Source organism: Geotrypetes seraphini, chromosome 10 (genome assembly GCF_902459505.1).
Source record: "Geotrypetes seraphini chromosome 10, aGeoSer1.1, whole genome shotgun sequence".
In the NCBI taxonomy this organism is placed as follows: Eukaryota; Metazoa; Chordata; class Amphibia; order Gymnophiona; family Dermophiidae; genus Geotrypetes; species Geotrypetes seraphini.
In genome coordinates, this window is record NC_047093.1 from 140,062,707 (window position 1) to 140,079,906 (window position 17,200).

The following is a 17,200-nucleotide window of genomic DNA, read 5'->3' on the forward strand; positions in this document are numbered from 1 at the left end:
CCCTTCACATGTAATTAAACTTTGAATTCACAACAGAAAACGACATGGGAAGAACCAACTTATTCTGTCATTCTCTGGAAGAGACAAGAGCATCTAAATTTCCCTGGGGAAGAGGGAAGATCTGAATTGAACATTGTGTATTCCTCAAAGGCAGGGAGCTGCTCTCCCACTACAGAGCAGACACACACTGAGCCACAATGTTTAGGCTGGAGGTAGCTTTTACTCCTTAAAAATTGCAAGGCTGTGAATCCCCCTTCCAAACCTCCCCCTCCCAAGCCTCCAAGAAAAGTCAGACAGAATACAGCCTGTGCTTAGTAAGACAGTTTCCCTTTACAGTATACTGAAGAGAGAGGGGTTGCAGGAAGCCACTGAGCAGTTGTGAGTGACAGTTATATGAAGGATTCCTCTTTCTTTCCTGAAGTTTGTTAAATGGTTTCAGCATTGGTCCCAGATGAACTTAAAGTTTATATCTTTCATCTCTTCCTTGTAGGCTGCGTCAAAGGATTCACTCATCGCAGGAGTAAAGTGGTCTTTCCACTCACCAGAGATTCCTGAAAAATGTCATAAAAAAAACCCAAGTGAGAACTGTTTTCTTACTCTTTGTGACTCTGTGGAGAGCTGCGTGCATTTGGTAGCGCCATAGAAATAATTAATTGTAGTAACCACTGAATTCCCAGGGAAGAGGCTGAAGCTGTAGGAGCTGTGATCCCAGGTCCCCACCCTACAGCACCTCCTGCAGGGAGAGGCTGAGACTGCAGGGGCTGTGAAATTCCCTACGCCCCATGTTCCTGTACATTTTCTTACAGTGCCCGTACAGGGAGAAGCTGGGACTGCAGGGGAGGACATATTTTACCACATCTAGATCTCTTACACCATTCCCTACAGCATCTCCTTCTGGGAGATACTGGAACTGAAGGAAAAATATTTCTTCACTAAATGTGTAATTAAACTCAATTCAGTGAAATAAAATGTAGTGAAAGCAGTTAGTTTAGCATGGTTTTTAAAAAGGCTTGGTTAATTTCCTATAAGAGGCGTCCATAAACCATTATTGAGATGGCTTGGGGAAATCCATGGCTTATTCTTAGGATAAGCAACATAAAATCTGTTTTACTCTTTGGGATCATGACAGGTACTTGGGACCTGGGTTGGCTACTGTTGAAAATGGTATTCTGGGCTTGCTGGTCTTTCGGTCTGTCCCTGTATGGAGATTTTTATGTTCCTCATCGAGCCCTCCTCAACCATTCTCTACGGTAGCTTCTTTGTGTCGCCTGTCGATATCTTCTCTCACCTTTCCTCATGAAGGAACCTTTCTGTACATCCAGAATATCTTTACGAAAGGTGCTGTAATTGGACATGCTGTTGTTCTTCATGATCTTGAAGGATGCATTCTCTACCACGGAGTCAATGGCCGCCTCGTTCAGCTCTTTCCCCAGGAAGTTGGAGATCCTCACCACGCTGCCCCGCAGATCCTGAGAAGGATGGAGACAGGGAAATATCTAACACCAAGATCACTCATTCATCCACCCATCAGGAGATGAAACCTTTTGGGTCCACTGTGACCAAGTTCAGACGGATTTCAACTTACCTGTAACAGTTCCTCATATGTTAGGATAAGTAAATTCACCTGATCCCTCACTCCAAGCCACCCTCGGACATGATCAAACCAGGATCCACCGAATACTGCCAGGAAATAAACAGGAGAGACATGGTTAAAGGTTGTAGGAGGAGAGGAGGGTATGTTTTGATGGGGTGAGGTTATAGAGTACGGGGTCCACTCACCCTCTCCTCTCAGGAACTTGGGTAACAACTCTTCTATATTATCAAGCTCGTCCAGGAAGCCTGCTACCTTGGAGAAATAGTGAAGGGAAACCAGGACGTCCCGCGGATTTCGGACTGTGTAAATAGCCTGCAAAGGAAGAGCAGTGGGGGCCACCCCAGGACCCCACAAAATCAGTAAATTCTTTGAGGCAAAACACCATTAAGGAAGAGGTTAAACATTTGTCTGAAATGTTATGTTATGTTACTCAGATTCTTCTATTCCGCCTTAACCCATGTAGTTCAAGGACAGATTACAAACCAAGAAGCCAGACTACGTTGTCTGGAAATTACGATGAACGGATCAGAACCCCACTCAAACTCCACACTGGAAATTTTAATTGATTGTGGTCGAAGAGCAACGTAACAATGTTATCATGTTTGCTATATGCATAGAGGCATTGCCTATTAAAATTTTAAAAAGTGTAACTCCCAATTTAACTCTCCTTCTTGTTGACTCAGGTAGCCAGTGAAGTTCCATGTAATAAAGTGGTAGAGGCTCAAATTTCCCTACACCACATATCAATGTAACTGTTGAATTTTGAACCAGCTGCAAATGATTTATAAGGGATTTGGAACAAGACTGCAATAATTTGATCTGGACAGAATCAGACTCTACCAAGCTCCAAAAGGACTCGAGTTCAAAGTATTTTCTGACAGATCTGACTTTTCTCATTATCTAAAATAAATGTTTAACTACAAATTGAACAAAATAACACATAGTACAGTATCTATTGGCACCCCTAAAATTTGAGAACATACATTTAGAGGAAACACTTTGTCCACACTGGATTTGCAGATGTGGCATTTAGGATATGGAGAAATCAGGAGAGACAGGGTTTAAAAGTAGACATTTTGACACTGATTGTCATTCAAGTTTATTGAAAATCTATATATATAAAATCGGAGGTATGTATGTGTGTATGTGCCGCGATCACGCAAAAACGGCTTGACCGATTTGAACGAAACTTGGTATGCAGATCCCTCACTACCTGGGATGATATGTTCTGGGGGTCTCGCGGGCCACCTGCACACGTGGGCGGAGCTACAAACAGAAAATCAGATTTCACCCATTCATGTCAATGGAAAAAATGTAAAAAGCTGCCATTCTCACTGTAATTCAAAAACGGCTTGACCGATTTGAACGAAACTTGGTATGCAGATCCCTCACTACCTGGGGTGATATGTTCTGGGGGTCTCGCGGCCCGCCTGCACACGTGGGCGGAGCTACAAACAGAAAATCAGATTTCACCCATTCATGTCAATGGAAAAAATGTAAAAAGCTGCCATTCTCACAGTAATTCAAAAACGGCTTGACCGATTTGAACGAAACTTGGTATGCAGATCCCTCACTAACTGGGGTGATATGTTCTAGGGGTCTCGCGGCCCACCTGCACACGTGGGCGGAGCTACAAACAGAAAATCAGATTTCACCCATTCATGTCAATGGAAAAAATGTAAAAAGCTGCCATTCTCACTGTAATTCAAAAACGGCTTGACCGATTTGAACGAAACTTGGTATGCAGATCCCTCACTACCTGGGATGATATGTTCTGGGGGTCTCGCGGCCCACCTGCACACGTGGGCGGAGCTACAAACAGAAAATCAGATTTCACCCATTCATGTCAATGGAAAAAATGTAAAAAGCTGCCATTCTCACTGTAATTCAAAAACGGCTTGACCGATTTGAACGAAACTTGGTATGCAGATCCCTCACTACCTGGGGTGATATGTTCTGGGGGTCTCGCGGCCCGCCTGCACACGTGGGCGGAGCTACAAACAGAAAATCAGATTTCACCCATTCATGTCAATGGAAAAAATGTAAAAAGCTGCCATTCTCACTGTAATTCAAAAACAGCTTGACCGATTTGAACGAAACTTGGTATGCAGATCCCTCACTACCTGGGGTGATATGTTCTGGGGGCCTCTCAGCCCACAACTCCATGTTGCTTGCTCAAGGGTGGGTTCACCCAACAATTTATATGTTCTTTCTCCTGGAGGTGAAACTAAAAATGTTGTTTATAATCACGTTTTGCGTTAGTTGTATTGTATTCATTTTGTCAAATATTTCACATTATAATTTGAATATTGTACTTTTTATTAAGCTGTAAAAAAATAATTTCATTCACCACTATAAAGTATCTTTATTTGAATCCATTTACAGTGTTATTGCTATAATTAAATACCCGTGCAACGTCGGGGCATCAGCTAGTTTAATATCAAATGGCCTAAATGGCTTACATTTACCATATCATATGCTATGGGGATAAAACAAAACACAAGACACAATAATGTAATGAGTAAGCCAAAATTAAAAAGGAGGGGGAAGTAATAAACCAAGAGGGAGGAGGGCTAGAACTCTGTCATTTCAAGCACTTGCAAATATGACACTAACATAAGTCTATTATGAACACAGCACGGACAGCTGAACAGAGGATCTTCATTAGAACCCCATGCACATCATACAGCACAGAGAGGCGAAGAGTGGAAGCCTGTCTGGAGAGTTTATGTTTATTAAAATCTTTCTATACCGCCCATAAAGCCAAAAAAGGATCAGAGCGGTTTACAATACAACTTAATCAAATGACAAGAACTCCATTTAAGATAGAAAGAAAGAGGAAAATATAAAAAAACAAAATTTCTAGTACATCATATCCTATAGCATTCAATATTAGATAAAATTAAAAACTGTTACTTAATAGTCCCAGAACATAAGAACATAAGAAGTTGCCTCCGCTGAGTCAGACCAGAGGTCCATCCTGACCAGCGGTCTGCTCCCGCGGCGGCCCATCAGGCCTAATTGCCTGAACAGTGTCCCTGACTAATTTTGTAACTGCCTCTAATCTTATCCCTATTACCTACCTCTACTCCTATCTGTACCCCTCAATCCCTTTGTCCTCCAGGTACGTGTCCAGACCCTTTTTGAAGCCCTGTAGCGTGCTTCTGCCTATCACATCCTCCGGTAGCGCGTTCCATGTATCCACCACCCTCTGGGTGAAAAAGAACTTCCTGGCGTTTGTTCTAAACCTTTCCCCTCTCAATTTCTCTGAGTGCCCCCTTGTACTTGTGGTTCCCCGTAATTTGAAAACTCTGTCCCTGTCTACTCTTTCTATGCCCTTCATGATCTTGAAGGTTTCTATCATGTCTCCTCTAAGTCTCCGCTTTTCCAGGGAGAAAAGCCCCAGCTTCTTCAGTCTGTCAGTATATGAGAGGTCTCAGAATTCATATTAATCATTTAAAAAGGCCATTTGAAAGAAATATGCATTTAGCTGTCTTTTAAAATTTGGATATGATTCTTCCTTCCTCAGTTCCATAGGTAAACTGTTCCACAATATTGTAACTAAATAGAAAAATGCACCTTTTCTTGTTGAGGCAAGGTGAGCCTTTGAGATATGGGGAACACCTACTCTGTTATCATTCAAGGACCTTAATATACGCCTATGTGCATAGAACAGTACCAGATTAGAAAGATATAATGGTTGTAACTCATACACTGCTCTATGTGCTAACATTAAGTTCTTAAATTTTATCCTACATTCCATGGGTAACCAATGAAATTTCAAGTATAAAGGAGTTTCCTGATCACGGCCTAACAACCAAATCGCTGCATTTTGTACTGTTTGCGGGCGCTTTAATTGCCCTGCCGTTATTCCTGCATATACTAAATTACCATAGTCCAACTTAGATAAAACAAAAGCATGAATAGGAGTATGTAATGATTTCTCATCCAAAAAACCTCGAATAGCTCTACGCCAGTGGTCTCAAACTCAAACCCTTTGCAGGGCCACATTTTGGATTTGTAGGTACTTGGAGGGCTGCAGAAAAAATAGTTCATGTCTTATTAAAGAAATGACAGCTTTGCATGAGGTAAGTACCTACAAATCCAAAATGTGGATTATCTGAATTCTGAAATTATCAGAAGCAATTAAGGAAATATTTAGAAACTATAGTTTATAAATCTTTCCTTAATTGCTTCTGATAATACATAGAAACATAGAAACAGACAGCAGATAAGGGCCACGGCCCATCCAGTCTGCCCACCCCAATAGCCCTCCCCTACCTTTCTCTGTGAAGAGATCCCAGGTGACGATCCCATTTTGTCTTAAAATCAGGCACACTGCTGGCCTCCATTACCTGTAGTGGAAGGCTATTCCAGCGATCAACCACCCTTTCAGTGAAGAAGTATTTCCTGGTGCCACCGTGCAGTTTCCCGCCCCTGATTTTCCACGGATGCCCTCTTGTTGCGGTGGGACCTTTGAAAAAGAAGATATCCTCTTCCATCTCGATACGGCCCATGAGATATTTGAACGTCTCGATCATGTCTCCCCTCTGATTGAGACGTTCAAATATCTCACGGGCCGTTTCGAGGTGCAACATGCAGAAAGTGAAAAACTATCAAAGTACCAACTGCAAGAGACAAGATTTTGGACCAGCTATTTTGAGGCCCTCGGTAATATAAAGAATGATTCTTTAGGGCAGGCCTGCACATCTCGAGGGCTGAATCCAGTAGGGATTTCCTCTGAATATGCATTGAAAGCAGTGCATGCAAATAGATTTCATGCATATTCATTTGGGAAAACCTGGCCTGGCGAGGGCTGAAGTTGTGCAGGCCTGCTTTAGGGAAAACTTGTGCCTTAAATGTCCGGCGGTCGTGTCTGCAACCGCCTTCAGCTCTCACCTCCTCCCGCACCGGACACACGCACATGCTGCACTGCCTCTAATGGTTATCTTACGTTCTGGAACGTTGCCCGCCTCACTGCTGTAAACTCACACAAGCGCTTTCCTGCGTCCGTACGCAATTGTGAGGTGAGTGGAGAGGACAATCGTGTACAAGACGCAGGAAAGCGCTTGCGTGAGGTTACAGCAGTGAGGCGGGCAACGTTCTAGAATGCGACTGCCGGACCCTTAAGGTGCAAGTTTTCCATAAAGAATCATTCTTTATAATACCGAGGGCCTCAAAATAGTACCTGGCGAGCTGCATGAGGCCCCCCCCGGGCCGTGAGATTGAGACCACTGCTCTAAGCAGTTTTAGTGCCCCAAATCCTTTAGCGACTACTGACAAGATCTGCTCTTCAAAAGTCAAATGACAATCAATTATAATTCCCAAGTACTTAAAACTATTCACAATCTTTATACTATACTGATGAAATGAAAGATCTAACATTGGTACTTCCTTATCTCCTGAGATAAGGAAGTACCAATGCTACTGTTTTTGACATAGCTAATACTAATTTGTGTTCATTCAACCATTCTTCTATCTTTTTTAGGCCATTTAAAAGAGGTCCTAAATCTAATGTTAAAGAGTGAACCCCACTGTTCCTTACCTTGGCCTTGGATGTGAAAAATGATTTGGGGAAGAGATTGACAGGGAGGTGCGATGAGAGGAAACGTGGAGAGGGCAGGCTGTCCAGATCTAAAGAAAATATGGATGGCTCCAGCCAATTCACACGCTCCCAGATAGGCACGGTTTGGGAGATAGTTGTGTCCCCATCATTTTGAATGAGAGTGAGAATCTCCTGTATCCATGTGGACCCTGAAATCCAAAAAGGCAAGTTAGATGTAGATTGGGGGCAAGGGGGAGAGAATTCTGCTAATCAACTGCAGGGAGGGAAGAAGATGAAAATACAGAAAAACAAGGAGATGAAAGATATGCAAATAACTTAAATTATGACAAAAAGAAAGGGGATCTAGGAAGAATACCACCAAGAAAACCCCCACAAAGCTGCTGATCACCCAGTGCCCTCATTTGTCTGGGTTGAGAAGAAATTCCACTACCTGCAGACCCCCCCACACCTCCACCCTATTTTCCCAACACGCCCATCTCACCAGATTTGGGGTAGGTGATGCTGAAGACGTCCTGATCCCGGACCTGGAACTCATTGTAGATGTATTCCAATTTGTCTCTATCATATATCTGGGAGGGATAAACCCAACCACGATACTCCAGTAAATTAGAGCAGGCCATCTGGAGACAAAACGCCAGTGACAGTTAACACACAACTACATACACTCCCCCTATCCAAAGGGTTCGGGACTGATTTTCAGGAATTTATCTAGGATGGACCATTGAACTGAAACCCAAGATACACCCTCAAGGGGCGTGCTGGACCATCCCCTTATCTCAAAAAAAAAATAAAACAAACCATCATAATTCACTCTGGTCCTTTCTTATTAGCACAGGAACCTTTAATCATTTCTGTCACTTATTAACCCTGCACCTTTCTCTCTGCCATTCTCTGTATGGCCTTTCTAACAGTGGGGTGGATAGAGAGTCCGGAGAGATACACTCATCCCCAGTGACTGAGCCGGGAGTTAGAACCGAGGCACAGAGAGATAAAGTGACACCACAGGGACACACAGAGTCAGTGACAGAGCCAGGGATTAGAACTGAGGCACAGGGAGAAAAAGTGACTCCTCCAGGAGGGTCACACAGAGATTTAGTGAGTTCTCCTAAGGTCACACCCAGAGAGACAGCTTGAGAGTCTTTGAGGTAAGAGGCAGTGGCGTACCAAGGGGGGGGCGGGAGGGGCGGTCCGCCCCGGGTGCCAGCCCTGAAGGGGTGCTCCCGGCCTTGCCGATCAGTCCCCCCACACCTGACGTTAGAGGAGGGGCGGGAACGCGGCGCAGGAAGCAGCGCCTAAGCAGCGCAGGGATAGCTGACGTCGCGATCCTGCTGCGGCTGCTTCATAGGTGGTGCAGGAAGGTCAGTGGGGCGAGCGGTCCTTCGGGGGTGGTGGGGACTGAACGGCAAGGCCGGGAGCATAGGTAGTGCTGCTTCATAGGTGGTGCGGGGAGGCCAGGGGGGCGAGCGGGTCCTTCAGGGTGGGGCGGGTGGGCAGGCAGGCAGGCATTCAAGGGGGAGGGGGGTGACAGCCAGGCAGGCCTTCAATGGGGGGGGACAGGCCTTCGGGGGGGTGTGCAGACCTTCAAGGGGGAGGGACAGGCCTTCAAGGGGGGGGCAGGCAGGCCTTCATGGGGGGACAGGTCTACAAGGGGGTGGGCAGGCCTACAAGGGGGTGGGACAGGCCTTCGGGGGGGTGCAGGCCTTCAGGGGGGGTGCAGGACTTCAGGGGGGGGTGCAGGCCTTCAAGGGGGGGACAGGCCTTCAAGGGGGGGACAGGCAGGCATGCCTTCAAGGGGGGGACAGGCCTACAAGGGGGAGGGACAGGCCTTCAAGGGGGGGACAGGCCTACAAGGGGGTGGGACAGGCCTTCAAGGGGGGTGCAGGCCTTCAAGGGGGGACAGGCAGACCTTTAAGGGGGGACAGGCCTTTGGGGGGGGACCCTGGTTTAGAAGTACACGGAGGGAAGGGGGTGTTCAAAGAGACGTGCATATGCCAAACTTTGGGGGGGGATGAAGAAATAATGGGTCTGAAAATAGAGGAGAGGGAGAGAAATGATGGACCATGGGATTTAGGGAGGGAAGGAACTGAAAGGGAGAGAAATTGGACACAAGGGATGGTGTGGAGGAGGGATAGAGATACTGGATAGGAGGGTAATTGGGAAAAGAAAGGGAGAGATGGTGGACTCTGGGGTGGTGGGGAAGGAGGGAGAGATGCCGGATGAAAGGGTAGTTAATAAAAAGGTGGATCTGTGGAGGGAGATGAAAAAAAGGAAAGATACCAGACTTCCTGGGGAGGGAAGGGAAATGGAAAGGGAGGACAGAGTTGGCAGATGGATGGTTAGCATGCAGAAAGAAGAAAGAAGGAGACCCTGGCAAGCAAGTTATCAGAAGAAAACCAGAGCCTTGGACCAACAAGATTTGAAATATAACCAGACAACAAAAGGTAGAAAAATTAATTTTATTTTCTGTTTTGTGATTACAATATGTCAGATTTGAAATGTGTATCCTGCCAGAGCTGGTGTTAGACTGCAAACGTGAGCTAGGATTTAAGAGAGAGAGGAAAAGTCCTTTTTGTTTCTTTATTTTATTTACTCCACAGCGCCAATGTGGTTAGGAGAAGCCAAAGGGGGTGAAAAAGCTATAAAACCCACCAGGAGTTTTGAAAAAAATCACCCAACTGGGCAGGAAAATCGAATTGAAAAACCAATTCAATAGGCTGAATCGAATCAAAATTTTTTTTCTTGAATCTGGCAGCATTAGTTTGCGCTACTGTCTTAGACTTTAGGACCTGGGATTGGGGAGAGATGGCATCCTCAGTACTTTATAATGCAAGTGAAACGAGGATTTGGTCAGACTTTTGAAGGGTCTGCAGAAAAAAAATATTGTATAGGCCGGGGACATGAAACAGCAGGAAATGGGAACTTTTCTTCCTTCTATTTTTGTGAATGGAAAGGCTGAGGATGTCAGAGAGTTCAGTTAAAATATGTGCTTTATAATAAAATATAATAATGTGTTTTATAAAGTTTATAGCATAGCTGGCCTACCCAGTGAGGTGTTTCTAGTGGTGGTGGTGGCAGCGTGTCAATGTGTTGAGAGGAAGAGGTGGTCTGGGAAATTCTGCTGAGCAAACTCCGGGCCCATTTCCACCCTCCAGTTAGTCCACTCCACTCAATTGGTTCACACACTGAGTGGATCTTTGAGTGTTGTGTTGGGATCTCTTCCAGTGGTTTATCAGTATCTCCTTCTGGTCCAAGGAAGGAAACTTTGTTTTCCTTAGCATTGACCTACAGAATATGTTTGTAACAGCGCTGCTTGTGTGGCATTAGGCTATGTAGTGATCGAAAGAAAAAAACAGACCTTTGCACATTTTTGCACTATATGGTGGGTGTATGAGGAGATTCACATTTCCTGCACAGCTAAGTCCATGTGAAGTTACCTTGTGCTATATTTGACATCTAGCAAGGTCTCTGTTTGAAAGGAAAGATCTAAACTTAAAAATGAAGTGGCCAGAAGTTATGGTAAAAGCAGATAGTGTAGCTGGTTTTAAGAAAGATTTGGACAAATTCCTGGAGGAAAAGTCCATAATCTGTTATTAGGACATGGGGGAAGTGTCTGCTTGCCCTGGATCGGTAGCATGGAATGTTGCTACTCTTTGGGTTTTGACCAGGTATTAGTATCCTGGATTGGCTACCATGAGAATGGGCTACTGGGCATGATGGACCATTGGTCTGACCCAGTTAGGCTATTCTTATGTTATGTTCTCATCTGTAGGGGCCTTTGTTTTCACTTCTTATTTTAATGTATTTTTTTTCTGGGAACTTATCAGTGTTTTTTATAATGGGAACAAAAATGGAAGAGAATTAATGTGTGTGGGATGAGGGGGTAACTAATTTCTTCAGCTAAATAATTCAATCCACTTCAAACAGACATAGGAGTACTCACGCACCATTCACACACCCTCCAACCAAAAACGTCAAAAGAAAAAAACTGTTCGACAACCTCCTAGCCATTCGAGCTGCAACACTCGACCCCCAACTCTACAACCAATTGACATTGACCACAGACTGCAAAACCTTCAAAAAGAAATAAAAACCCTTCTATTCAAAAAACACATAAAACCGAACTAACACAATCAGAACTGTCCCAAGCATCACCTGCAACTACTCCATATGTACTTCTGATGTCATGACAATTCAGACATAATTTATGTTATGTTATGTTTGGAATATAAGAAAATTTTCACTGCCTGTTTCTATTCTGACCATTTATTCCGTTTCATGGTCATTACAAAAAATATTTTTTTACATGGGGGGGTGTCAAAAAATGATGGGCCCCGGGTGCCACATACCCTAGGTATGCCACTGGTAAGAGGAGATACAGATGAATTGAGTCTCAATGTGTGAGACCCCAGGGCAGATTGGGGTTTAGAGCTGACACCACCTTCTTTAGCTTTTCCCAGCCCTGACATCATAGTTTAACAGAAACCCTGTAGGTAGTGACTGGCTCCAGGCAGTGCTATAGAAATAATTTACACATCAGCAGGAAGATCTGGATACAGAGGGTGGATGCTTGGACCCTTTAACTCATTGGACAATGAGTGACAGCCCCTTTCAGGAGAGGAGCCAATCAGAAGCAGGCTTGGGTGAGAGAAGGGGCAGGTCTTAGAAGAAGGGTGCTGGGCTCGGTGGTATTGCTCAGATCTCAAGTTCCTGCTCCCTAGAGCTGCTCTGGAGCATCCTCTATGTTGGGGGAAGGCAGGGCCTCCTAAATTCACCCTGGTGAATTCACCCACATATCCCAGCAGCTGTATTGAGTTTTCAGTACATCCAGGGTGAATTGACAGCAGGAGAAAAACAGGTTATGCAAATAGACCTCATAAATATTGTGACTGGGCGTGGGCCTGGCCAATAAGGATCAGGCCTGTAAATACCCAGTACACAGACCTTAACCGAGCAGATTATCATAGGAGTTGGTAAAGATATGGCACAATGAAAATAATAAGCAGTTTCAGTTGTACCAATGCTTCCTGAAATATATATTTCTTTATTGGCACATAGACCTGTTTTGAAAAGCAACTATCAATCCAAACCAACAAAACACCTTCTTCCCAACTGGGTTCTATTACAGTACTGCTTTAGTCCCTTTTAAAGCATCAAAACAGATTTCAGTTCAGCACAAAAACAAAACTTTTTTTTTGGCTTCTACAAACACCCTACCAGTTAGGCAGGTTTCTAGTTTGGCCTTCACATGCTGTGCCAAACTCTCCTTTCCTCTTAAACTAGGCAAAACAGTGTCCAAAAGACCTCTGCCTTCTTTCACTCCTTTAAAGCTTTAATGCAGAACTGCACCTTAAGTACCATTGAGTTTTTTTATGTTTATGGCCAAACTCAATGGCACTGGGATCATCCACCCTCTAAGACCAGATATTGTGATCCCTCCCCAAATAAAGGATCCCATTCAGGACGAAGGAAGTCATCATGCCGCTGTATCGCGCAATGGTGCGCCCGCACCTGGAGTACTGTGTTCAATATTGGTCGCCGTACCTCAGAAAGGACATGGCGGTACTCGAGGGAGTGCAGAGGAGGGCGACAAAACTGATAAAAGGTATGGAAAATTTCTCTTACGCTGACAGGTTAAAAACACTGGGGCTGTTCTCTCTGGAGAAGAGGAGACTTAGAGGGGACATGATAGAAACCTTCAAAATCCTAAAGGGCATAGAGAAAGTGAATAAGAACAGATTCTTCAAACTGTGGGGAGCCTCAAGCACTAGGGGTCACTCGGAGAAATTGAAAGGGGACAGGTTTAGTACAAATGCCAGGAAGTTCTTTTTTACTCAGAGGGTGGTGGACACATGGAACAAGCTTCCGGAGGAGGTGATAAGCCAGAACTCTGTACAGGGGTTCAAGGAAGGTTTAGATAGGTTCCTGGAGGAAAGGGGGATAGAGGGGTACAGATAGAACTTGAGGTAGGTTATAGAAGTGGTCAGAAACCACTTCACGGGTCGCGGACCTGATGGGCCGCCGCGGGAGCGGACCGCTGGGCAGGATGGACCTCTGGTCTGACCCAGTGGAGGCAAATTCTTATTTTCTTATGTTCTTAATAGTTTAAAGCTTTTGAAAAATGTTATTCTTCCATATAACAGGATCGTCATAATACACAGGTCTTTCTAACGACATTCTTTGCTCTGCTACACTAACTTTTGCACAAATCACACACACTTTTCTTCCATGAGCAGCTTTGCAAAAAGGTCAGCAAACACAGTCTCTATTATGGCATAGGGCAGGGGTCTCAAAGTCCCTCCTCGAGGGCCGCAATCCAGTCAGGTTTTCAGGATTTCCCCAATGAATATATGCATGAGATCTATTAGCATACAATGAAAGCAGTGCATGCAAAACGATCTCATGCATATTCATTGGGGAAATCTTGAAAACCCGACTGGATTGCGGCCCTCAAGGAGGGACTTTGAGACCCCTGGCATAGGGCATGCCTGACCAAACTCCTAAACTTTAAGCTGCTGCTTCCAGCAATGCTGGTGAGACACACCCTTTATAATTGCCACAAAGCTTTACTTTTATCAAACTTCTCCACATTCACTCAGGCAGTTTCCATTTGACTCTCAAAAGACAATTGTTCCAAAGTGGCTTCAGTACATTCTATTATTAAGACATGGGGGATGCCTTTGCTTGCCCTGGATCGTTAGCATGGAATGTTGCTACTCTTTGGGTTTTGGCCAGGTACTAGTGACCTGGATTGGCCACCGTGAGTACAGGCTACTGGGCTTGATGGACCATTGGCCTGACCCAGTAAAGTTATTCTTATGCTCATCCTGACTCAATAACTCACTGGCTTCAGAAAACTCTGCCAGGAAATCTTCCTGCATCTCTATATCAGGATATATCTGTACATTGTAATTCGCCGATTGTACAGCTCTCTTCACTGTGAGCCGCCTAGAAGTCGTAAGATTATGGCGGTATAGAAAAAATAAAATTATTATTATTATTATTCACATGCATGTTCTTGTAACTGGCTGACCTGATTTCCTGTGGAGTTGTGCCTTTCCTCAGCAAACGTGGCTTGACTTCAGGCTTCAGCTGCTGTGTCTGCCTCGCACTGCTGCTCTCTGCTCCTCCTCGCACTGCTGCTCTCTGCTCCTCCTCTTTGCTTCCCTTTACTTGGGTTGTGGGGACTAGTGGAAGGTGCAGGCGTTTCCCTAATCACCTGTCTCCTTGTGAAAGCTGTAGGCCGGTCCAAACTAGTTCCCTACTAAAAGAATGGTGTATTCTGCTTAAAACTGTTCTCTGTATTTCTGTCCTTTCTCTTCAATGTTCCTGCTGCTGCTAATGTTTTCTCTCTGGACTAGGGTTATCCGACGTCTGGATTTTCCCAGACGGCTTTTCAAAATCCGGCATTTTGCCCGGGTTTTGAAAAGCTTTCCTTCACATCGCTTCGGCCAGGAGGGCATTCGTGCATGCCCTGCCCGACGAGAGCAGGCAGCAGGGGATGAGGCTATGTTGGGATTGGGGCGGGAGTGGGGCGTGACAGGGCGGGAATGTGTGGAACTGGGCAGGCCTGGGGGGTGGGTCTAGGGGTCCAGATTTTCCAAACCCTACTCTGGACCCTGGACTTGGCGAGGATAAATGGGTACTTGCTTGCATTTTCCTTAGGGTTTCCCAAGGGTGTCCCTTCCCTCTTCCCAGCTCTAGGCTGTGGTATATGTTTAAATGTGTTGGAACGGACATGTCCTCTTTTTGAGGACTCCACTGGGAATCCGAGCAGATTTTTCAATTCCAAGTTTCTTTAAAATTTTGTTATAGCACATATTGTAATTCTAAGCGGTGTACAAGTATCATAAAAAATAGAGTTATATATATATATACATACAATTATAAACAAAGTACATACAAAAGACTAATAAACAATACATAAGAGGGTTGGGGGAGAACTCCATTAATTCAATAGGAAAGTAAGACAGGTAACGATAGAACAATAGGAAATGGGGACCCTTTCTGAAGAGGTCTAAACGCCACTTTAGTCTGGTTTTCACCATTTCGTGGAGGGACAGCAGCAGCAGCCTGAAAAAGAAATCATATCGGCAGGGGTCGGCATTGTGCTCCAGAGCTCCTACCTCTTCTCCTACCTCTCCCTTCCACCTGCACCCTCCCCCCTCCATCCCCGCGGCCCTCTTCGGTGACTCGTCAGCGGCGGCAATCAAGACAGGCTGCCAATGTCGAGGCCTTCCTTCCGTGAGTCCCACCTACTTTGTTTCAACTTCCAGTTTCTGCAAAGGTGGGACTTGTAGAGGGAAGTTCCTGACATCGGCAGCCTATCTTGATCGCTGCCGCTGATGAATCGCCAAAGAGGGCCACGGGGAAGGGGGGGTGCGGCCGGGTGCAAGTGGAAGGGAGAGGGTCAGATGCAGGACTCGTGGGTGAGGGAGGAGAACGAGAGAGAGAAAGAGAGAGGGGAGGGAATCAAAAGGAAATACCGGGCTGGGCCGGAGTGGAGGGAGGGTGGAAAGATGCCGGCCACTGTATCGAGAGCTGCAATGGCTCCCAGTGGAGGCGCATATTGTATTTTAGCTGGGCTGTTTCTATTATAAAGTTGCTACTGCCCTCAGCCACAAGAGGGCATCTGCTCAAACTCAGGGGCGGGAAATTTCATGGCGACACCAGGAAATATTTCTTCACCGAGAGAGTGGTTGATCCTTGGAACGAGCTCCCAGTGCAGGCGATCGAGGCAAACAGCGTGCAAGAATTTAAGAGCAAATGGGATGCCCATGTGGGATCCCTTAGAGGGTTAAACCAAGGGAACCTGTCACCAGGAGTGGGATCCCTAGGATAGTAGACTTGGGAGTGGGTCAGTAGAGTTGGCAGACCTGAAGGGCTATGGCCCTTATCTGCCGTCATCTTCTATGTTTCTATGATTCATTTGTCTTTTAAACTCAGAAAAATCCAATAAAAACTCACACTTTATTTGTTTTCCCTTCAGTTAGTGCAGTGGTAGGCAATTCCGGTCCTCGAGAGCCAGACCAGGTTTTCAAGATATCCACAATGAATATGTATGAGATGGATATGCATGTACTGCCTCCTTGAGATGCAAATCTATCTCGTGCATATTTATTGTGGATATCCTGAAAACCTGACCTGGTTCCAGCTCTCGAGGACTGGAATTGCCTACCCCTGAGTTAGTGGATGCAAGTCCAAAAAATTTCATGAGCAACAACTTTCTTTTCAAGTTGCATTGCATGATAGTGACTTTAAGAATCTGTTCCTAACCTCTTACTCTTATCTTCAATTTAGAAAGCAGTTGAAAACTCATATTTTCAAAAAATTCATAGGCAACTAATTCTTTAACTATTTCATCCTGTAAGTATTACTAATCTTTTGTAAACTGCATTGAACTCCCTGGTTATGTGGTCTAGAAATTGATTTATCACATTTGTTGTATTGTATTGCAGGAAAAAATGAAGAGGGAAGATATGCTAAAAAGGAGACAGTGACATAGAGAAGGGGCAAGCAGGAACTGGTTGTGGTTGTTTGGATTAGTCGGTTGTTCAAGTAGGCTAGGCAATCTCCGTTTATGGTTTTCAATAGTAGACAGTAGAATTTGAATAGCATTCTTGCTTGTATTGGGAGCCAGTGTGAATTGAGGTAAGCTGCTGTGATGTGGTTGTGTTTCCTCAGTGCATAAGAACATAAGAACATAAGAACATAAGCAATGCCTCTCCTGGGTCAGACCTGAGGTCCATCATGCCCAGAAGTCCGCTCACGCGGCGGCACAACAGGTCCAGGACCTGTGCAGTAATCCTCTATTTATACCCTTCTATCCCCTTTTCCAGCAGGAAATTGTCCAATCCTTTCTTAAACCCCAGTACTGTACTCTGCCCTATTACGCCCTCTGGAAGCGCATTCCAGTAGTCCACCACTCTTTGGGTAAAGAAGAACTTCCTAGCATTCGTTTTGAATCTGTCCCCTTTCAACTTTTCCGAGTGCCCTCTTGTTCTTTTATTTTTAGAAAGTTTGAAGAATCTGTCCCTCTCTAC

General features: G+C 45.0%; 1 protein-coding gene across 1 annotated transcript; it reads right to left on the reverse strand.

The window, feature by feature from the left end:
- Positions 1-200: 200 nt before the first annotated feature.
- On the reverse strand, positions 201-14,466 carry LOC117368057 (sulfotransferase 2B1-like). Its single transcript, XM_033961324.1, has 7 exons — positions 14,191-14,466; positions 7,642-7,780; positions 7,140-7,348; positions 1,780-1,906; positions 1,586-1,680; positions 1,289-1,469; positions 201-551 (listed from the first exon to the last, which is right to left on the reverse strand). Exons 2-7 carry the CDS (start codon positions 7,778-7,780, stop codon positions 436-438), a joined length of 867 nt encoding a protein of 288 aa, XP_033817215.1. The 5' UTR covers positions 14,191-14,466; the 3' UTR covers positions 201-435.
- Positions 14,467-17,200: the final 2,734 nt, after the last annotated feature.

What these genes read in the sequence shown, in the direction of transcription:
- LOC117368057 (XM_033961324.1), bottom strand. Translation starts at nt 7,780, where the DNA reads ATGGCCTGCTCTAATTTACTGGAGTATCGTGGTTGGGTTTATCCCTCC. An exon ending in CATCACCTACCCCAAATCTG is followed by an intron (nt 7,349 to 7,641) that starts GTGAGATGGGCG and finishes TTTGGATTTCAG; the next exon opens with GGTCCACATGGATACAGGAG. An exon ending in AGGTTCCTTCATGAGGAAAG is followed by an intron (nt 552 to 1,288) that starts GTGAGAGAAGAT and finishes GACATTTTTCAG; the next exon opens with GAATCTCTGGTGAGTGGAAA.